Here is a 20,139-nt window from a genome sequence, read left to right on the forward strand (position 1 = left end):
TAATGTTTAAAATATAGCGCCATCTTAACACTTGACAATTTAGCATATTTCGTTGCGTCTGGTCACATTGAACACAGTATACTTGTGCTATTCACGCTGCGGTAACGCTGTTTTTTTGCATTTCACACTCGTGTGTATCAAAACAAAAAAAAAGCCGAAAAGCGGATTGCTCGAGAGCTTGATTTAATTTTTTGGTTTTTATTTTAAGACTAATTTAATAAACAAACAGCCGGCAAGATGGGGCGACGCTCCATTAATACCACTAAAAGTGGTAAATACATGAATCCCACAGACCAAGCGCGTAAGTTGCAAAATGATGTTATAAATACGCACACACTACTCTTTATATATATTTATATTGTAGGTAAGGAGGCTCGCAAAAAGGAACTAAAGAAGAATAAACGACAGCGGCAAATGGTTCGAGCTGCTGTGTTGAAAAACAAGGATCCCTCGCAAATACTGGAGGAGATGGAGAAGATTGACGAAATGGGTAAGCAATGCAGCAATATTCCAAGATTGGAGTCCAACTTGATTCTGTGGGTAAAACCTTTCTTTCTGCAGAGTACAATGTGCTGCAGCCGTCGCCACTCAATGAGAAGGTGTTGCGGGATAAGCGAAAAAAGCTCAAGGAGACTTTTGATCGCGTCATGCGGCTTTATGTAAGTGAATCTTTTTTATATTTCTCTGCATAGCTAATGATAATATTTTGGCAGCACAATGATGAACCCGAGCATTGGGCCGAGCTGAAACGTAAAGAGGTGGAGTACGAGAAGAAGCGTCTGAAAAAGCAGCAGTACTATGAGAGTGTAAAGCACGCCCAGAGTGTACAGATTGATGAGATACCGCTGCCGGCGCCCGTCTCCACGTCCAATGCAAGTAATGCGAGCGGTGGCAATGCAGCCAACAGCGTCAGTGGCGGCAGTGGTAGCAATGCCAACAGCAACATCACGTTTCCAGGTGGCACGGGCAGCATACGTATGCCGCCGCCACCGATGACTCTGGCGTTGCCTCCGTTTGCTCCAGGAGCTCCGCCTGGCGTCACCAAGCGTGACAGCGATTCAGCGGCTAACGCTGGTGATTCGCAGGGCGATAAACTGAAGGACGACGAGGATAAGGATTGGCTGGGTGTGCCACCAGGACCACCACCCGATCTATTTGCCATGTCCGAGCTTGATTCAGATGCGGCAGGCAACAGTGACTACGAGGGTGACGAGGGTGAATCGATGGCCGGCAGCATTGATGATTTCATGAAGGAAATGGAGCATGTTCACAAGCGCAAGCATCGGAAGCTGCAGGGCAACGATGCTGAGCTGGATGGCGAGCACAAGGATGACAAACACGACAGCTCCGGTGAGGCAAAGTCACCCACATTGGCACATCGTCGTCGTCGGAGGAGGAGCTACAACACCAGCAGTGAGGACGACACTGATGACGACGACAACGTGGATGATGACGATGACGACGAGGATGAGGATGGGGCAAACGATGATGACATGGCTTCCGATGGTGAGCAGTCTAATACCAAGTCCAAGCCTAGCACAAATAGCGGCAGCAAAGAGTCGCTGAAAGCGACGCCAGCAACGCTGACGACGGCTGCCACGGTCACCACAGTGCCAGCACCACCCATAGCGCCCACACTGCCCGCCATACCGTTGCCACCAAGTGCACCAGTGCCGCCCCAGCAGCAGCAGCAACAACAACAACAGCAGCAGTTGCCCCAGTTGCCGCATATGCGAGGCATTGCACCGCCTGGGATTATGTTTCGGCCGCCACCAATGCGCCCACCTGGACCCGGCATGCCGGGCTTTGGAATGCGCATGCCGCCAGGACCGCCACCAGGCGCTCGACCGCCTCACGCCCTGGGTCCCATACCAAGGATGGGCATACGCATGCCACCGGGACCGCCACCTGGGCTGCCACCTCGCATGGCTGGCGGTCATCATGTGAAGCATGGCAGCGGAGGCGGCGGTGTCGCTGCCAATGCCATAGCCAGCAAGGAGCAGGGCAAGGGCATCACCACCATTACGGCCAAGCCGCAAATCAGGCATGTTTTCATTGTTAACTATCACTTATCCAACATGTTATTTATGTATTACACTTTGCTGCTCTTAGATTCCTAAGTGCTGATGTGACACGCTTTGTGCCGTCCACGTTGCGTGTGAAGCGCGAGGATCAACGGCGCTCGGCGCGGGCGAAGCACATGGCGGGTGCCAACGATGCGAGCGAGCGGCATATGCATGCCCCACCGGAGGCACACAAGCCGCCCACCAAGGACGATGCGTATCTGCAGTTCATGAACGAGATGCAGGGATTGCTGTAGCAGCATCGACGATTGCATAGATTGTACATTAGATTTGCCTAGTTTAGTTATCGTTTAATGTAGTCCAAGAAAACAAAATCAGGTGTCAGGTCATTTGACGATGCTGCCCGCCCATCAATTAGACAGAGATAGAGATAGAGAGAAAGATACTTTTCACTTAACACACACGTATTTAACTTTCTTAGTCATGTTATTCAATATTCATAATCTATTCATTTACCAAAACTCCTTCAGAGTGCCTGAATATGACACACTGCGTACACTTTTCTCAGATCAATTTGTATTTTTGTAGCGAATAACAATATGGAAAATCTGAGAGAAAATAAGAAACATATTTCAATGAATTACGCTATATTCTTTTTCTTTTTTGCCATAACTATGTAAAAGTAAGTATAGATTAAGCTAAACTACAAGTTGATTCAACTTCTGATGCCAAACGAAGAAAACCAATCGGACATTTGAATATAGGCATTAAGTGCTGATAATATCTAGATTCTAGAATCTTGTCTTGCAAATTTATCGTAAATTTAAGTTAGTAAACACTTTGAAGTCAATACATTGAATTTACGTTGAATATAGAGAACATATAATTTATATTTCAGTTGGGATTGCGATGAAGCAGGCATTAAAAATATGACGATTCTGTTCATTTCTCGTTATTTTTTTATTGCAGTATTTATAGATATGTTGGGCAAGGCACCTTTATAGATTTTCTTTTCTGTTTAATACATGTAGTTAGCACATTTCGGAAACGGCTCTTAAAGCGAGCCAAGACATTTGATCACATTTGATTGCATGCAGCTCAATGGTTGTTTTGCCAGATCTCATCCCTATTGCTTTGAAGTCTTTGCAGTCGCCGGTGTTGTGGTTAGGACGGGATTTTTCTTTTTGGAAAATGGTCGCAACTCGATGAGATCGGTTTTGAGCGAACGAAAACTGCGACGCAGCGAATTGGAGACCTTCTTCGTATAGCTGGTGCTATTGCTGCACAGCGACAACTTATCATCATTGCCGCCAGCCATCGAACGTGTCTCCTGCAGTGGACGCAGCTCATCATCCTTCACATCCCCGTTGCTCTCGGCATTGAGCGTGTTGCGCAAATACTTGCGATTGAAGTGCAATTGCGGTGTGCCCCATTTACGTTCCAGATCGGGCACAGCACCGTTGCAGTCATCGCCATCCGGTGTCCCTGGTGTGCCGGGTGCCGACGTGGATACCTCGCCCAGTGCCTCCTTGTAGGTGCGCGTAATAATCATGTTGGCCGGGACACTCTTGCCGTTGACGCCATTGCTGCGCGTGTGATAATCGACGCCGGCGGGCAAACTCTGGCGAGCTGGCTTCAAGCGGCGCGGCGACTTCACCGCCATCACGTTCACCCGATAGTGGAGCACCTGAGAGAGAGACAGAGAGAGAGAAAAGTCAATAAAGTTATTAACAGTTTAGGGCCACACTCACCTTGTCGTCGTCCACAAAGCGCGACAGCTCGCTGAGGCCAATGGTGACACAGGTGCCCTCCATCAGGATGTCCCTGTCGTATTCGCTGTGCACCGGGAACTTTTGGGTCAACGACACCGCCTCGTTGTCCGGCTGCAGCAGCGTCACCTCGTAAGCATAATTGTATTTGGCCTCGCGTCGATTCGACGTGCATGTCATGGTGAAGAGAATGCGCTGCTTGTCGTAGATCTCATAGAAATTGAACATCTCGTCGTGCGCCTGGAACACATAGTAGCCTGTCAACGGTTTGCGCCGCATCCCCATATTCCAAACGAGATCCGCCGTCGGCGAGCGAAACAGCTTGTCCATGTGCTGCTCCTCCAGATGCTGTTTCCATTGCACTTCCCGGCCATGCCAACGGCAATCGCCCCACACACGTCCCATGAAGCACTTCATCGGCTTGTAGATGCACTGCTGCTCGTGCCATGGCAGCAATGCCACCGGCATTCGCACCGTGCACCCGCCCGCCGAGTGGCTGCACCCGAAGTGCGCCTTTGCACACAGCGCCTCAATGGTCAGGGAGCGCATGGTGGAGAAACCCTCCTGCAAATTGAAATTGGAAAAACATAGAGCAACATTAGCAACATTTCTTTGTGGTTAAACAAATATTTATAAAATGGATAACTTTTGGGTCTAATTAGTTGGTAGTACTCCAGAATTATTCCTTTTACATTTAATACTATATCTGAGTATATCTTAATAAATCACATTTTAATATGTTCAAATTAAACACTCAACATTCTAAGTTACAGAAGCTGGGAATTGCTAAGTAACTAGCAATTCAAATTCGAAATTTGACGGTCAAAAATTACTAGTTACAGTTTGGAAGCTAAAAGTTAACAGCCTCATTTTATGGTACTAAGTTAACACTTTGAGAATCGCTGAGAAGGGAGTTCACAATGTACTACACAATTTGAATTGGAAATTTAACAGACGAATATTATATGCAATTTTCATTGGTGTTCATTTTAAAAGTAGTTTTAAGATTTTGTAAATGCATATCATTAGAAACATTATAAATTACAAAAAAAGGCGTTTATATATCTATCTTAATTATTCTCTATATGGATAATTCTTGCAGTGAAAAAACCTAAACTAAAACAATCTTAAAAATAACTAAAGGTTATTCCCATAGCTCTCAACTAGCCTATATTTAGAGATAAGATTGGTTTTAGGAACTTTTTCTGGTTTATGATAAAATATATAAGTAAACTCGTGTAGGAATTCATGAATAATTTTGAATAATCTTAAGACAGAAAAATAATAGCAAAATTATTCTTAGCTCTAATTAAAGTGCCAATCCAGAGCTATAAGAACAACCTTTACTTATTTTAATCCACAGTTATAAAGATTCATATTTACTCAAAATAAAAAATGTTTCGCTCGCGACATTTTCAACAGCCATATCTTAGATTGAAAAGTCATTGTGAAATTTACGTTGATCTGCATTGATATTTTCTATTACTATAAAATAAAGCTTAACTACAACACAATTTTGCTGCTTAGTTAAAATGGTTTTACATACATTCAAATATAAATTTGGAAAACTCCTACTAGTTGAAAGTTGATAACTCAGTTATTAAATGAGTCAGGGCAAAAAATATAATATATGGAGGATAAGAATGTATATCGTAATTGATCAATCAAGTTTTGTAAATGGGAAATTGCATCGATTTAAAGCCAACCAATATACATATCTAAATATATACATAGTAACTGATCAATCAAGGGCTGCGGCTGCACATGAAAACAGCGGAAGACTGGGAATGTGGACTTGGACTTATGTGCGTTGACAAGATAATATTCAACCATATCAGACACACACACAGATACGTCATGGGCGATAACACATAGTCGGGAACTGTGGGGCACGGGAGGATCGCAAATAGATAGATACCGTTCTTACCTAATGCTGACGTCACCGCGACAAACTTTTTTTTCCTTTTTGTAGTTTTGTTTTTGTAGTTTTACATACCTTGCATAGCGGACACATGAGCAGGATGCGTGTGCACTGCTCGCAAATACTGTGGCCGCTCTTGCAGAGCAACACGGGCGCTTTCATGGGACCCGCACAGCCGGGACAGCGCAGCTCCTCGATCAGACTCTCGTAGTGCTTGGCTGAAATGCTCGCTGGCGGTGATTGCGGCAGCTGCTCCACGCTCAGCTGAGTTGTGAGTGGCCTTGGTGAAGCTGTTGCCGCTGTCCCCGTAGTGACTGTTGCCGTTGTAACTGTTCCAGTTGTTGTTGTTGCTGCTGCTACTGTTTCCGTTTCCGTTACCACTGTCTCCACTGCTGCTGTTCCTGTTTTAACTGTTCCAACTGCGGGTGTACCTGTTTCAACTGTTCCCACCGCCGTTGTTCCTGTTGCAACTGTTCCCACTACAGCTGTTTCAGCTGTTGCTGTTCCTGTAGCAACTGTTCCTGTTGCAGCTGTTCCTGTTGCAACTGTTCCTGTAGCAACTGTTCCCGCTGCTGCTTCGGCTACGCTGCGACGCTGCTGCAATGCCTCACCATTGGTCAGAGGCGAGCGTGCATCACCGGAGCCCGTGCTCCGAGTGCGACTCAACATGGGCGGCTTGGGTGGTGGCGACAGCGGGGAACGCAAGATGCTGCCGGATGGACTCGGCAACGTTGCATACTTCACATGCAGCGCCAGGCTGTTAGGTGGCTGCTGGCGGCGCAATTGTGGCTCCGTCTCTGTGTCCGCATCCTTACCCTCCTCTTGAATCTCGTTGATGGTGCTCTTGAGGAAAAGCCGACGCTGCTCATTGATCTGCTCGATGCTGCGCAATTGGCCCACAATGGCGGGTAATGGATCTGTGATGGGCGGGACAGTTGACAGTTCGGAAACAGCGGGGGAGGAAGGGGTGGCGACGCCATTTTGTGGCGGGCTGAGAACAACGGAGTCCACGGTGCTCATTGCTTCCTGCTTTGCGGCCAAAATAATTGTGTAATCGCGACTAGCGACTTTGGCAGCAGCCCCAGTTAAACAGCTCTACAGGTCTACAGTTTTCTATATTATAGAAGCACTCTGTGTGTGAGTGTTGTCGTCGTCGTCGTCGTCGACGTCGTCTTCTATCTTATCAGAGGCCGCCTAACTAGGCTGCCAATCGATTTGGATTTTCGATATACATAAGCACGCACACACACACACGCCAGTATATTTATGCACACATACTCGCAATTTGATTGTACATATTTTTAAGAATGCAACGCCCAAAGTTACTATTTTTATTTATTTTGTATATTTGCGTCTTTCTTCAATTATCTTTGGGCCACAACTACGCCACACAGATAGCACAACACATTGTGGGCATTTGTATTTCATTCTTTTCAATTATTGCCACGTTCTTTTCACTATGTAATTATTGTTGCATCTGTTTTGCGGGCTAGAAAAGCCGTTCAAAATAATCATTGGTCAATGTCAAGGTAACTTTGCGCTTCTGCTTTTGCGGCTTACTTGCTTTACTTTAGTTCACCCTCACAAAAATGGAACAAAAAAACTGTGCAAAATTCTATTTATAACTTTGCCTTGTGCAAATTCATTGTTGCAGCTTCAAAATTTGATTGATTGCCGCGGATAATCGCGTTTATCGATCACCGTTATCGTAAACGTTATTTTGCATGCATGACAAAAAGCTGATTGGCATTTAACGGCTTGTTGGGCTTTCAACAAATTATGACATTATAATCAAATGACAAAAACAAATTAGCACATTCAAGGCTACATAATAGCCAAATCATCGCCTAAATCTCAAATTGACAATACTTATTGTCAACTGAAGTGCTAATCATAAATTATTGCTATCACACACAAGAGACAATTTTTTTTACAACGTAGGCTTTTTCCGTATAAAAGTAAACAATGCGTAACAAGCATACACACACACACACTTGTTTACACTTAGTGCAGGTGGACAAACGATTACGGTTGCGATAACGCCGAGCAGCTACATATATAACTATTATTATTTATTGTATACCTAATGAATGCTCAATGAAATTCGTTTGTTTACCATTCACAAGTGCAACAACTGCATTTCACAGGCATCCGGCAACGCCAGCGAAAGCTTAACGGTAAACGTATCAATGCCAATCAGCCATCAGCAAACGTTTTATGACGGTCTGGCAACGCGCAGACTTCTTGGCGGCGAATTTAAGTTGTGGTGAGAAGCAATAAACAAATGAAACTTGGACTGCAATTAAACGCAAAAAAACAAACGAGGAAGCAACGCGTGTTCTGACACGATTGTAGCAGGTGCACGTTGGGTTTCGCATCAGCAGCAGTTACTCATCATCATCTATCTATCTTATCAGTGGTTAGTAGTCGCACTTAGCTAACTAACTAGTTAAACCCTTCTATATATAATTTGTTTTTTTTTTTTTCTCTTTTTATATGCACATACAATATAACCCATTGGGAAGCGTTTCAATGTGACGTTGAAGGTTAAACGGGCGTCTCGACACTGTGGCTTTTTGCTAATTGGACTGCGCGCGCAGCGAACAACGCGACAGCAAAACTGGAGGCGTTGGAGCAACAACAGCAACAACAACGAGCAGCATCCACCATCACCATCACCACCACCGCCACCTTGGAACGTATCTAGGCAATAAACAGTCATAATAATCGGGCAGCGGGCTCAACGCTGTGCTCGGCCACACACATAAATTCAGTCTTAACGCTGAGCGCGAACAAGTGAACAACATCATCATCCATAACCATTCCGACACAGAGTTCAAATCATGGCACCGCGGCATATTTTGGAACTAAGCGTCGAGGAGCAGCGCAAATTTATCGACTCCTTCGACATGATGATCAGCGATTGTGATGGTGTCGTTTGGCTTCTTGTCGGCTGGATACCCGGCACTGGGGAGGCCATCAATGCACTCAAGGATGCCGGCAAAGCGGTGAAATTTGTGTCCAACAATAGCTTTCGCACCGATGATCAATATATGGAGAAATTTAATACAATTGGCGCTCGCAATGTGCAGCACGATGACATTGTGCATCCGGTGAAAAGTATTGTACGCTATTTGCATACGCTTGGCAAAGGCAAAAAGCAGCGTGTCTATTCCCTCATGTCACTGGAGGCCAATGAAACGTTGCGTAAGCATGGCATCGAATACGAGTCACTGGTGAGTGTGAGTCTGAGTGTGGGGCAACTCCCCCGCTACGCAACGAATCAATGAAGCATTCATTAATCGTTTCTCCAACTCCTGTTTCTAAATTTAACTGCCACAGCAAATCAAGGAACATTTAACATCGGCCACGCTCGTCGATTATCTGGCTATTGACAAACCGGTGGATGCGGTGCTCTTCGACATACATCTGGACATGTCGTACGTGGAATTGGCCAAAGCCATTCGTCATCTGCAGCAAAATGAGAATTGCCATTTGATTGCCGGAGGCAGTGATGTGATTATGCCGCTGGCGGATAATCTAAATGTGGCTGGTTTCTACGATTTCTTGCAGCATGTGAAACGCTACACAAACCGCGAGGCCACATATTTGGGCAAACCATCGCCCATTCTGGGCGAGATGTTGAAGAGCATGTACAATATTACGCAGCCCGAGCGTTGCATCTTCGTCGGGGATATGCTGGTGCAGGATGTGCAATTTGGCAAATCGTGTGGCTTTCAATCGTTGCTCGTACTCTCCGGCAGCCTGACCATCGATGATATGCATGCAGCACCGCCGGAAGCGCAACCCGATTACTATGCTGATAGTCTGGCGGATTTGACGCAGCTGTTAAAGAACGTGCAAAACAAATCGTAAAGTGTCTGTCGCCCAATCACTTTATTTCATGTTGATGTTGGCTGTTGTTTTGCTTGTTGTCCAGTTGCATTCAAAAATAAAATATATATATATACATAACGACTACAGTTCCAGATCCTCGGGATGATACAGTTCGGTGAGCAGTCGATAAACATAAGAAGGAGCATGACCGCCGCTGAAAACAAAAAACCAAAAAATACAAGAATGATTTGCGAATTTGTTAAGTAAATAGAAATGTTCACGTACGTGTTGGATATGAAAAGCGTGACCAATTCGGGTGGCACATAGTCGAACTTGGGACTGTAGACCTTGGCATCGCGTGCCGGCAACGAGTCATAGTTAATCACATCCTCGGCACAGCCCACCATATTGAAGGCATCCTGCTCACACAGATGCAACGGCGACAACTTGTACATGGGAGCGAGCACAATGACGGGCACCGAATAATGCTTGGCTGCCAGGGCGACAGTGTAGGCGCCACATGCCGCACGCAGTCCGCCGTTGGCCAGCACACTGTGGGTGCCAATGATGACCTTGTTGACGCGCGACATCATCGCAAAGATGGCTGCATCCGGTATGGCAATAATCTCAACATTCTTTTCGTTTGCCAGCGTGGCAGCCAGATTGTGACCCTGCACATAAGATTAGTCATGGGATTAGCATAGATTATAAGATGTATTAAGTTTGCACTTACGCGACAAGCGGGCGCACATTCCGCCACAATAATAGTCAGGAATTGTCGCTTTTTGATGGCGCGCTTCAGGAAATTCTCTACGCTACGCGAATGTCCCAGCGTCAGTATGATTTCCGACGAGTGTATGTGCTCTTCAGCCTGAACGCTTATGTTCTCAGAGCTTGTCTCCAGCTCCGTTTCTACCTCCTGCAGATGATCGAGCAGCGCCTCGCGCAATCCCTGCTGTGGAATCGAGTAATCAACACTCACGCTATTCTCGCTGGTCTGTGTGACAAGTTTGTGCAGCGACAGCGATGCTTGCGAATCGTCGGCAAAGTGTTGCACCTTCGCCTGCAGCAAATCGAACTCTTCGCGTGTCAATTTCAGTATGCGACGTGCAATATTTGACGTCACCGTTTCCTGTGGCAATGCGGCCTGCATAATACGCGACTGTGCGCGGACAATTTGCATGAGAGCGCTGCAAAGTGGATAGATAGATAGATGTAAAGACTTGCGCGCCGCAACAGGTTGTTTATTAACAACTTACTCAGCACTTTGCCAGCTCTTGCTCATGATTATGTACTTGAAGATGTCCAGCGTTTTGTTTGTAATGCTATACGAGCCTTCCACCAAACTGCAATTAGCGTTAAAATTAATGAAATTCATGTTGTGATCTTGGCATGCTTACCCCATTTTGATGGCATGTATTAACTGTGTTACCTCCTTCAACGGCTGTTCGCGCATTTTGGTAGTTTCTAACGTAAAAGCGGGTATAATAACGAAATAATTTGCCTAAACTTAGCAAACGAACAACGTTGCTGGTAACCAAAACAAAATGTAATCATCAATAATCGATGCTTATACGAAGTACTCAGTAATCGGTACTTGAAATCACAGCACTGCTACTCGATGATTACTACTTATCGGTTATCGATAGTCGGCAAGCAAGACTATATTGTTGGCCACAATATAATAATAGAAAGCAATAACAACAAAGCAGAGTTCCGACGCACACACACATACACACACGCGCGCTCACTGTGGACAAAATGACCTAAAAGCTTGTTTACGTGTCCGCCACAGCCAAAAAAAAAAACAAGAAAGTAAAAAGGAAGAAGAAAAACGCGCAACAGCAGCAGACACCGCAAAGCGCGTCGTCGTCGTTGTCGCGTTTAATAATTGTGCAAGCAATTGTTTATCTGTCCAAAAAACAGGTGTTTGTATTTATTTCAATTCAATATATTTATTTTTATTCTGCCGGCTACTCAAGTGCAACAAGAAAACGCAAAAAAAACAAAGAACAAACAATGCAAACAATTTTTTTTGTTGTATTTTTATGCATGTTTATTCGGTTACACGTCCACAACAAATTGTGCAGCATGCAGAAAATACGTTAAGCGCATTTAAATAATGTACAGAATGCTGCACATTGCGGACGTGTTAAAACACTTCGATTATTTTATTGGTATTAAAATAATTATTTTATTTTTTACTATTATCGAGAGCCGGTTGTGTTCAGTATAGCTTTCAAAAACAACAAAAAATGAAAGGTCACTAACAACTCTCCATTTGCATTTCATGTTCTGACCACTAAACGTCACGTCGCTGTCGTTGTCGCTCGTCTGCTTCATCACCAAAAAAACCAACATCTTAATCATCACATGGCAGTCAAAATGAATATACACGGTAAGTGAGGCGAATACGATTAGTGCTTCCTCTTCAAATTACAATTACGGCAATAATCGGTGTTTATCTCTAGTGAACGCGAATACTCTGAAGTACATCAGCCTGCTAACGTTAACGCTACAAAATGCCATTTTGGGACTCAGCATGCGTTATGCTCGCACACGACCCGGCGACATCTTCCTCAGCTCCACAGGTGAGAGTGAACGTGAGATTGCCGCTGCATCCAAGAGGATGCACAGCTGACACACACATAAACACACACAGCTGATACACACAACACATACACACTCAAATATACTCCACTGTCTGATACTCGCTAGCCATGCAAATCCATTTAGTGTGACCAAAGCATCGAGAAATGCGCTCCCCATTTCTTCCTTTCAATGAATTTGTTCCCTGCCTTATGTGCTTTTTTTAATGCTGTTCGATCCTCTGCAAATTTGCAAATTTAAATTAGCTAGTGTGACCGAAGGAAAACGAGAAATGCGCTTAAATGTATGTAGATGCAATTATAAAAATTATATTGTACCCATGTAAGTTTTTAGTACTGAAATTCTTTAATAACTCTATCAGTTAATGCCTAAAAAGTTTCTGTAAGTTTAGCAACTATTTAGGTTTATTTAATGTTTATCAGTGGCCTTCAAATTCAAGATTAACTAGAAATTAGATAATTTCTTTTCGCAATTCTAATCCGTAGTGGCTTTGCTTTTTTGTTAACTCGCTTATTTTGTTGAGATAAAGATTTTCATAAGAAATATAAAATAAGAAATTTAAAATAGCATTTAATTGCAAAGTGTAGCCAAATATTATGGTAATATATGGTAATATATTTGAGATTGATTTGAGATAAAGTCTATGTTAAATTGTACAGCTTAGCAGATTATAACAGACTTACATATTTTTTTGTAGTAGACTCTAAAATGTAATATGTACATGGAAACCTCGCTTAACGGCCTCAACGTGGTTTGAGTGTGGCCATTAAGCAAGAAATGTATGCCGATAAGTGAAAACGACGTAAAGCGAAGCAGCCATTAAGCGAGTTATGGCTGTAGTTTAAACTGATTATATTTCCCCATTTTCGTAGGAGACACTCAATTATAACAAGCTTGTCAGCAGGCCCTGCCTACCGGGTATAATTAGCTAATTATAATGACAAGGCAGCAAATAGAGTCGCAACGGCAACAGAAACAGAAACAACAGCAACAGCAACAACAAACTGTCCCAAGCTGATAAGCAAAATATGTATGTTGCTTGTATTTGCTTCCTGCATGCGGGTGCGTGTTTCTGTTTTCTGTTTTCGAGTGATTTATCATCGCTTTACGCTAAAGTGTATTTCCATGTTATCAACAAATTATTTCCGTTTTTTTTGCCCACTGACTCTCTTTCTCACTATCTATCTATCTATGTATGTTGCAGCTGTGCTGATGGCCGAGTTCGCCAAGCTGATCACCTGCCTTGTGCTAGTGTTCAACGAGGAGGGCAAGGATGCCCAGAAATTTGTACGCTCACTGCATAGGACAATCGTGGCCAATCCACTTGATACGCTGAAGGTGTGCGTGCCATCGCTCGTCTACATTGTGCAGAACAATCTGCTGTATGTGTCCGCCTCGCATCTGGATGCAGCCACCTATCAGGTGACATATCAGCTGAAGATCCTCACTACTGCCATGTTTGCGGTGGTCATACTCCGACGACGTCTCTTCAACACCCAATGGGGAGCACTCGTCCTTCTCGTGCTGGGCATTGTGCTTGTCCAGCTGGCGCAAACGGATGCGCCAAGTGCGAGCGGTTCCAGTTTGCCGGGAGCGACCACAACGTTGCCCACATTGACCAACAGCCAGTTGCCCACACAGAATCGCATGCTCGGCTTGTGGGCGGCATTGGGCGCCTGTTTTTTGTCCGGTTTTGCGGGCATCTATTTCGAGAAGATCTTGAAGGGTGCCGAGATCTCTGTGTGGATGCGTAATGTGCAGCTGAGTCTGTTGAGCATTCCATTCGGACTGATCACCTGCTTTGTGAACGATGGCAGTCGCATCTATAACATGGGCTTCTTTCACGGCTACGATGTGTTCGTCTGGTATCTGGTGCTGTTGCAGGCGGGCGGCGGTCTCATTGTCGCTGTCGTCGTCAAATATGCGGACAATATACTTAAGGGTTTCGCCACATCGCTGGCAATCATCATCTCGTGCATTGCGTCCATCTACATTTTCAATTTCCATCTGACACTGCAGTTCAGTGCCGGAGCCATGCTGGTGATTGCCTCAATCTTCCTCTATGGCTACGATCCGGCTGCGGCGGCCAAGGCGAAGGCAGCGACGACGACGATTCATCCGAATCCCAACAGCGATATGGAGAAACTGTTGCCGCGTGTCTGAGGCCAACGTTCATCACATTCACATTGACCATTCACCATTGACCATCGACCATCGAATCAATTCTCTTTGCAAACTGCGTTTTGCCAACAGTATTGTCATTTTTTGAATTTTTAGTTCTTGCTGCAATTTCGTTTTTCCTACATTTATTTATCCTGTTTATTTATCGTGGGCTCGTTTTTCATTTTTATTTATATCGTAGTCACATACTCGTATTATTTTGATTTTGATTTTGTTTTTGGGGCCCGTGTGATGAACGCGTCTGTGTACTTTAACAATTTGATATTCAATCGTGGAATTGCATTCCAGAAACCAAAACAATACAACAAATACAAAAAACAGAAAAAAGAAATCCTAATACTTAAGCTCCCACAAACTCAACATTTATCGAATTGCAATATTGCTGCTCCGGCTACACCACACATTAATGTATTTAAAATAATATTTAAAATAACATTTATACATTTTACATATATAGTTCATATATACATATGTATTATATATTGCCAGCGCCAGCACACAAACTAAATGTACGTCATTGTGTTTATATTCTGATTATTAAACATATAAGTGAGACCAAGTAAAGTTGTGTTTTGTCTTTTTTCATTTTATTTGTAAATGCTATCTAGGATATATAATTATATATATATATGTAAAGTATCTAGTTGTCGTACTCCTATGCTTGGAGTATATGGCGACACTTAAAACTAATCTCAAAGCTAATTTCTAAGAAAAAAAAAAGTGAGAAAAGAAAACTTTGAAACAGGCGAATACAAGAAATTGATAGAATTAATGAAATAAACTAGGCAAGATTGCGCATCTCTGAGTTCGTCGCTATTCCACCCAACCGAGCGTGACATCATCGAGCGAAGTCTGCAGGCTGAGCACCAGCTGATAGATGCGCAATGATGGCCCCAGCTTGAGACCAAAGCGATCGATAATATCCTGACGCGTCAGCACCATCAATGCGGCGCCATCGATCTCCTGGCTCTTGAATATGTTGGACTCCTGCGGATAGAACTTCTCCACATAGCTGACCACCTGATCCACGTTCCAGCTCTGGACAATTGGCTGCTGCGGCTCATCCTCAGTGAGATCAGTAACTGCTTCACCATTTTGTCGCTCAGTTGGCACCGTTTCATCGGACAGATCAATGGCTGCAACTGTGGCAGCAACAGCTGTTGATGGCGATGCGGATTCTGTGGCCACCAGTGCTTGTGGTGATGTTGGCGCTGGACTCTTTAACGTTCCTACCACCTGCATAGCATCATTTTGTTGATGCTCCATTTCTTCGTCTAGCGTTAGCTCTGACTGTTGCTCCAGCTGACTGCCATTTTGTTGCTGTTCGAGCTCTTGTTCCTCCGGCTGCGTCTTGGCTAATGCAATTTTCTTGGCATTCGGTGGCCCTGGATCTGGGGTGGCACGCTTTTTGCGTCCCGCTTTCGATTTGCGCGGCAACTGCGGGGGCAGAGGCGGCGATAACGACGATGCCGTTCGTTGCCCGGTGGCAACGTCTTCGTTGTCCTGGACATTGTAGGTGGGATCACAGCTATTGCATTTCCAGCTGACATCGCTTATCTTGCTCGCCGCGAGACTCGGCCAATGGCAATCCAAGTGATAAGCATTCGCGCACACACAGCACATAAGCATCTGTTGCTGTTGCGGATTCTGCAACTTGACATTGCTGCAGACCTGGCACCGGCGACACTTGTCGCACTTGAAACGTTTGCGTGCATTGGTCAGGATCTCGAAAGCAATCGGCAGGCAATTAAAGTGCCCTACAATAAAATCAAGAGGTATAAGAGCAAATACTTCATGGAAGAGTAGAGGCAGAGTAGAGTTTATTACTTACATTTGAGGGCGCATGTTTTGCAGGCGAGGAAATTGCTTTTGTAGCCAGAGCCGCGTTTAGGTTCGCTTTTCGAGCACTTGCTGCAGGTGTCGAAGTTGCGCAGCTGCTCGCCGCTAGGCGTGGAGTTGGCCGCCTCTAGAGATTCATCAATGTTGCCACTGTTGTTGGCTGGCGTTGTGTTTGCCGCAGCATTTGGCGGCGTTTGCACCTGAGTTTGTGGCTGCGACTGTTGTTGAGCTGGAGACGTGGGCTGCTGAGTTGCTGCACTTGTTGGAGTTGTGGCAGTTGCAGCAACAGTTGCCGCTGCCGCTGCTGCTCCACCTGCTGGACTCGCTGTTGCCGCCGGTAGTGAGGTGCGAGCAACGCGTGATATGTAATTATCGGAAGGATCGTAGACGAGCTTTGGTTTCTGTGCATCGCGTAATAGAACATCACTATTAGTTTATACACTTTACATATGTATACTATATTTGTTGTTCACTTACCTTTACACGACCCGTTGTGCGCACGGTCCCTGCCGCAGCGCTCGCCGCATTGGCATCATTGGGATTACTGTTGTTACCGATTGTATTATTATTGCTATTTGTTGATGCATTACTGTTATTATTATTCAACTTGTTGACCGTCACATTGCTGCTGGCCAGCGGCTGCTGCTCGTCCTTGGTCTCCTCGTCCTTGTTGCGTTTCATCTCGTTGCTGGCACACAAATGAATTTCGTTTTAATTATTTGTTTGTTTCTTGGCCTGCAGTACAATGCGCGCTCGCAGCTTGTTTAACGTGCATTCCGATAACTGCACGATAATTCACCCGGTGCGATAACTCACGCGATGATGGGTAAATACCAGCGCGTGATTTATCGCACTCACGCACACTTATCGTTTGTGCGCGTCGCTAATTACCGCGAATCTTTAAAAATGTGTACGCTACCTGGAAAAAGACAAACGGCGGGCCGGCCGGCACTTAAGCTGTTTATGGTCGTAACAACTGTTACCCCTACCCCTTGAAAAAGCATTACGAAAACTCATGTTTCATTTCGTTGTCTTTTTATGCGTCATTTAACAATTTTGTATGTGTGTGTGCGAAAAGCATTAAGATTAAACAAATACAATTAAAACTTAACTAGGAATTCATTTAGTTGCAATTAGCAAATACAGTTTGGCTTCAGGAAGAGAGATAGAGACAGATAGCGCTTCTGCAACATCAGCAACACAGGATCAACAAACTCTTTTTTTTCGTTTTTTTTAGCTATTTTTGTTTTTGTTTTTTTTTTTTTTTTGGTATTAGCCTCATTCAATTTTGATGCGACGCCCATACTTCCAGGCCAACTGCATCAGATCACGATGTGCCAGCGCCCAGGCGAAGAGGCACAGTACGCCCATGGCCACGCCCACACCAAGATGTGTGGCAAATACAGCGTGCTGATACTGTAACAGAGAAAGCGAAAACGAATTTATATTATAGAGTCGTAAAACAACAGATGGCTCGATCCGGAAAACTTACCCAATAACAGATGACGCCGGCCAGCATCAGAGTGCCACCAAAGAGTTTACCTGGCCACAGACCCTGCAGCGGATTAAGCGACAATGGCTGATACTGCTGCCGTATGTACCACGTGCTATAGACAATGCGGCCGAGCATATTGATGCAGTTGGCAAAGATGAAGCCGACGGGACCAAAGATGCCCGTCAATATGTAGGAGAGCACAAGGAAACTGATTGAGAATATGGCCATCAGGTAGTTGTACTTGTCAATGTCGCGGCTGGTGTTCGTCGCAAACATGTAACCTTCGCTAATGCCATTCACCGACAGCAGGTAAATGGCCAGACAATGCCACTGCAGCAAGCGTTGGGGCAATCCGCCGGCAACGAAATCCTCGCCACCATACAGCAGCAGCAATGTGTGCGAATAGTTCTGTCCGAAGGTGAACGCCAACAAGCCAATGGAGCTAACACCCAGCAGCAGATTGTGGAGTACACTGCTCGCCTGTCGCACACGCTCCACCGGCTGCTTCTGCAGTCGCGTGTCACGCGTCAGCGTTTGTGTGAAATAGAAGTAGGCGCTATCCTCGATGGGACGGAATATGAAACGGGCGGCCATGCTGCCCAGATTGTTGACCACATCGTAGGTGGCCTGTTCGCCAAAGGAGAGCACTGGCGACACGCTCATCACATACTTCTCGCCTTCGGTTAGAATTTGCTTGAGCACGCCCTGCTTCACAAAGCTCAACGTTAGCGTTTGCAGCTCACGATTGAAGAAGCCGGCGTTGTCGTTGTCGCTCTTCATGATCCCCGGCAGCATCTCGGACAATTTGGTAAATGGAAAATCATCCATGTGCTCGAACAGCGAACGTTCCCAGGAGTTAAGCTCCTGCGTCGCTTTGCTTTTGCGTGCCAATTGCGTTTTGTGCTCGTTGAAACGACGTAAGTAGTAGTAGAAGAACCCATATTGACCAAGCACAATGGTCAAAGCGCTGGCCAACTGGGCAATGGCAAAAGCTGTAATAGCAGCACTGCGATCACCGGTGACGATCCACAGAAAGATGACCGAGCGCACCAGAATGTGCAGTGTGTTGAGCAAAATCTTGAGCTTGACAAAGCAAAAGACCTGGGCCACAAATACCGCGGATTCGGCGAGCAGTTCGAGCACACACGACAATGCCACCGCATAGCAGGCGAACTCGTATTGTCCGGCATAGGGAGCATCCACGGCCGAGAGCCAGTGCAGCCAGATGTGTAGACAAGGCACGCAGAGAGCAGCACAAATGGGAACACTATAAAACCGGAGACGGAGACAGAGACAGAGAGAGAGAGTGTAAATGAATGTGGCTGAAAGGATTTAACTATTGTTGGCACTTACGTAAGCCACATTTGATTGATCAGCTGCGACCACGAGCATTTGTCGCGCTGCTGCGAGTTGGCGCTCAACGCCGCCCGATTGATGGCCTCGCGGGACAAGAAGAGCAGCGTACTCTCGAGCAGCAGCAGCCGCACATTCATAATCCCCAGCACTTCGCGACCCACATTGCGTACTATGTAGGCATTAATGCCGAACGTTAGGATGCGGCACAGTATCTGTAATAGAACAACACCACATTAATTTATAAAACAATGAATGACTCATGACTCATCATCAACGCAATTTCTATTTTGAATCGATCAAAAGCAGCAGCAGCAGCAGTAGATCAGGATTAATGGGGAAACATTTTGTTGTCTGGGGTCGTTCTCTTTCTTACCTGAAAGATGATACTGAAGCCAGCGCCAAGCAGGCTGCTCTGCAGCACATTGCGCCCCATTTAGCTGTTGCTGTTGATTCAGTCAACATAAATTGCCCACCATCGTGGGCATAGATAGCGAGTAGTAGAAGCGTAGAAAATCAAATCAAGTGCCAACAAAACAACAAACCAATAATAACAACAATAATAACAACAACAAATTAAGAGCCCAGTTAGAGATGCACACTTGCCGATGTCCCCACTATCGATTTTGTCAACATCGATTTTTTGCGCAGCATCGATTTGCAATAAATTGATATAAATTGTGAGCTTGTTTACTTTTTTAGCAAATTGATTTTAAACTGAAATCTTTTTTTGTTATTCAACTTGTTCATGTTTGTTTACAATATGATAATTAACACGAAAGAAATGAAGGGAGATGACACAAATTATGGCATTTAGAATAATTAGTCGAAATCAAATTGCAAAAGCGACTATTTTATGCCGCAAAATATAGCAAGAGCAAGCTGGCGCAACTTTTGAAATATGTTTTTCTTGTCTTTATTTTTTAAATCATATTTACTATACCATACAATAATAACAGAAAATTATTCACCAAGAGGATAATCTACATTGTTGCTTATAAGAATCAAATGCAATCCAGTTGGACAAGTTGAAATAATTATAATACAAAAAATGTACTCGATATATTGCTTAACAATAATCGATATGTCCGGTAATCATTAGGATACCAA

The 20,139-nt window shown here is 44.8% G+C and overlaps 7 protein-coding genes across 8 annotated transcripts; 3 read left to right on the plus strand and 4 right to left on the minus strand.

Annotated features, from left to right (window-relative positions):
* Positions 1-96: 96 nt before the first annotated feature.
* LOC133847157 (WW domain-binding protein 11) lies at positions 97-2,667 on the plus strand. Its single transcript, XM_062281978.1, has 5 exons — positions 97-301; positions 365-490; positions 562-659; positions 714-2,044; positions 2,113-2,667. The coding sequence occupies exons 1-5, from the start codon at positions 238-240 to the stop codon at positions 2,318-2,320; spliced, it is 1,827 nt and encodes a 608-aa protein (XP_062137962.1). The 5' UTR covers positions 97-237; the 3' UTR covers positions 2,321-2,667.
* A 298-nt stretch (positions 2,668-2,965) lies between these two features.
* LOC133847156 (uncharacterized) lies at positions 2,966-7,242 on the minus strand. Its single transcript, XM_062281977.1, has 3 exons — positions 5,790-7,242; positions 3,776-4,357; positions 2,966-3,711 (listed from the first exon to the last, which is right to left on the minus strand). The coding sequence occupies exons 1-3, from the start codon at positions 6,732-6,734 to the stop codon at positions 3,151-3,153; spliced, it is 2,088 nt and encodes a 695-aa protein (XP_062137961.1). The 5' UTR covers positions 6,735-7,242; the 3' UTR covers positions 2,966-3,150.
* Positions 7,243-7,697: 455 nt separating this feature from the next.
* LOC133847166 (uncharacterized) lies at positions 7,698-9,703 on the plus strand. The gene is made up of 3 exons (XM_062281989.1): positions 7,698-8,133; positions 8,240-8,950; positions 9,057-9,703. Exons 2-3 carry the CDS (start codon positions 8,558-8,560, stop codon positions 9,588-9,590), a joined length of 927 nt encoding a protein of 308 aa, XP_062137973.1. The 5' UTR covers positions 7,698-8,133; positions 8,240-8,557; the 3' UTR covers positions 9,591-9,703.
* On the minus strand, positions 9,593-11,114 carry LOC133847165 (translation initiation factor eIF-2B subunit beta). The gene is made up of 5 exons (XM_062281988.1): positions 10,952-11,114; positions 10,811-10,897; positions 10,285-10,741; positions 9,837-10,222; positions 9,593-9,765 (listed from the first exon to the last, which is right to left on the minus strand). The coding sequence occupies exons 1-5, from the start codon at positions 11,005-11,007 to the stop codon at positions 9,693-9,695; spliced, it is 1,059 nt and encodes a 352-aa protein (XP_062137972.1). The 5' UTR covers positions 11,008-11,114; the 3' UTR covers positions 9,593-9,692.
* A 135-nt stretch (positions 11,115-11,249) lies between these two features.
* LOC133847163 (UDP-N-acetylglucosamine transporter) lies at positions 11,250-14,674 on the plus strand. Of its 2 annotated transcripts, none has more exons than XM_062281984.1 (4): positions 11,250-11,477; positions 11,932-11,949; positions 12,023-12,142; positions 13,366-14,674. In XM_062281984.1, exons 2-4 carry the CDS (start codon positions 11,937-11,939, stop codon positions 14,322-14,324), a joined length of 1,092 nt encoding a protein of 363 aa, XP_062137968.1. In that variant the 5' UTR covers positions 11,250-11,477; positions 11,932-11,936; the 3' UTR covers positions 14,325-14,674. The 2 variants fall into 2 exon arrangements, with proteins under 2 accessions (XP_062137968.1, XP_062137967.1); XM_062281983.1 differs by lacking the exon at positions 11,250-11,477 and adding an exon at positions 11,668-11,728.
* A 253-nt stretch (positions 14,675-14,927) lies between these two features.
* On the minus strand, positions 14,928-16,968 carry LOC133847162 (myosin-G heavy chain). The gene is made up of 3 exons (XM_062281982.1): positions 16,659-16,968; positions 16,174-16,582; positions 14,928-16,099 (listed from the first exon to the last, which is right to left on the minus strand). The coding sequence occupies exons 1-3, from the start codon at positions 16,860-16,862 to the stop codon at positions 15,156-15,158; spliced, it is 1,557 nt and encodes a 518-aa protein (XP_062137966.1). The 5' UTR covers positions 16,863-16,968; the 3' UTR covers positions 14,928-15,155.
* Positions 16,969-17,421: 453 nt separating this feature from the next.
* LOC133847158 (protein RFT1 homolog) lies at positions 17,422-19,599 on the minus strand. Its single transcript, XM_062281979.1, has 4 exons — positions 19,406-19,599; positions 19,030-19,244; positions 17,674-18,943; positions 17,422-17,597 (listed from the first exon to the last, which is right to left on the minus strand). Exons 1-4 carry the CDS (start codon positions 19,463-19,465, stop codon positions 17,460-17,462), a joined length of 1,683 nt encoding a protein of 560 aa, XP_062137963.1. The 5' UTR covers positions 19,466-19,599; the 3' UTR covers positions 17,422-17,459.
* Between the last annotated feature and the right edge of the window lie 540 nt (positions 19,600-20,139).

Source organism: Drosophila sulfurigaster, chromosome X (genome assembly GCF_023558435.1).
Source record: "Drosophila sulfurigaster albostrigata strain 15112-1811.04 chromosome X, ASM2355843v2, whole genome shotgun sequence".
NCBI lineage: Eukaryota > Metazoa > Arthropoda > Insecta > Diptera > Drosophilidae > Drosophila > Drosophila sulfurigaster.

Excerpts from the sequence above, each read along its gene's own strand:
- LOC133847157 (XM_062281978.1), top strand. The coding sequence starts at position 238 with ATGGGGCGACGCTCCATTAATACCACTAAAAGTGGTAAATACATGAAT. Across the intron at positions 660-713 it reads ATCGCGTCATGCGGCTTTAT|CACAATGATGAACCCGAGCA; the intron begins GTAAGTGAATCT and ends ATATTTTGGCAG. Across the intron at positions 2,045-2,112 it reads ACGGCCAAGCCGCAAATCAG|ATTCCTAAGTGCTGATGTGA; the intron begins GCATGTTTTCAT and ends TGCTGCTCTTAG.
- LOC133847156 (XM_062281977.1), bottom strand. The coding sequence starts at position 6,734 with ATGAGCACCGTGGACTCCGTTGTTCTCAGCCCGCCACAAAATGGCGTC. Across the intron at positions 4,358-5,789 it reads TCATGTGTCCGCTATGCAAG|GAGGGTTTCTCCACCATGCG; the intron begins GTATGTAAAACT and ends TTCAATTTGCAG. Across the intron at positions 3,712-3,775 it reads GCTTTGTGGACGACGACAAG|GTGCTCCACTATCGGGTGAA; the intron begins GTGAGTGTGGCC and ends TCTCTCTCTCAG.
- LOC133847166 (XM_062281989.1), top strand. The coding sequence starts at position 8,558 with ATGGCACCGCGGCATATTTTGGAACTAAGCGTCGAGGAGCAGCGCAAA. Across the intron at positions 8,951-9,056 it reads GCATCGAATACGAGTCACTG|CAAATCAAGGAACATTTAAC; the intron begins GTGAGTGTGAGT and ends TAACTGCCACAG.
- LOC133847165 (XM_062281988.1), bottom strand. The coding sequence starts at position 11,007 with ATGCGCGAACAGCCGTTGAAGGAGGTAACACAGTTAATACATGCCATC. Across the intron at positions 10,742-10,810 it reads AAGAGCTGGCAAAGTGCTGA|CGCTCTCATGCAAATTGTCC; the intron begins GTAAGTTGTTAA and ends TCCACTTTGCAG. Across the intron at positions 10,223-10,284 it reads AATGTGCGCCCGCTTGTCGC|GGTCACAATCTGGCTGCCAC; the intron begins GTAAGTGCAAAC and ends TCTTATGTGCAG.
- LOC133847163 (XM_062281983.1), top strand. The coding sequence starts at position 11,674 with ATGTACAGAATGCTGCACATTGCGGACGTGTTAAAACACTTCGATTAT. Across the intron at positions 12,143-13,365 it reads CATCTTCCTCAGCTCCACAG|CTGTGCTGATGGCCGAGTTC; the intron begins GTGAGAGTGAAC and ends TGTATGTTGCAG.
- LOC133847162 (XM_062281982.1), bottom strand. The coding sequence starts at position 16,862 with ATGAAACGCAACAAGGACGAGGAGACCAAGGACGAGCAGCAGCCGCTG. Across the intron at positions 16,583-16,658 it reads GCACAACGGGTCGTGTAAAG|AAACCAAAGCTCGTCTACGA; the intron begins GTAAGTGAACAA and ends CGCGATGCACAG. Across the intron at positions 16,100-16,173 it reads CAAAACATGCGCCCTCAAAT|GGCACTTTAATTGCCTGCCG; the intron begins GTAAGTAATAAA and ends ATTTTATTGTAG.
- LOC133847158 (XM_062281979.1), bottom strand. The coding sequence starts at position 19,465 with ATGGGGCGCAATGTGCTGCAGAGCAGCCTGCTTGGCGCTGGCTTCAGT. Across the intron at positions 19,245-19,405 it reads GCTTCAGTATCATCTTTCAG|ATACTGTGCCGCATCCTAAC; the intron begins GTAAGAAAGAGA and ends GTTCTATTACAG. Across the intron at positions 18,944-19,029 it reads ATCAATCAAATGTGGCTTAC|TGTTCCCATTTGTGCTGCTC; the intron begins GTAAGTGCCAAC and ends CCGGTTTTATAG.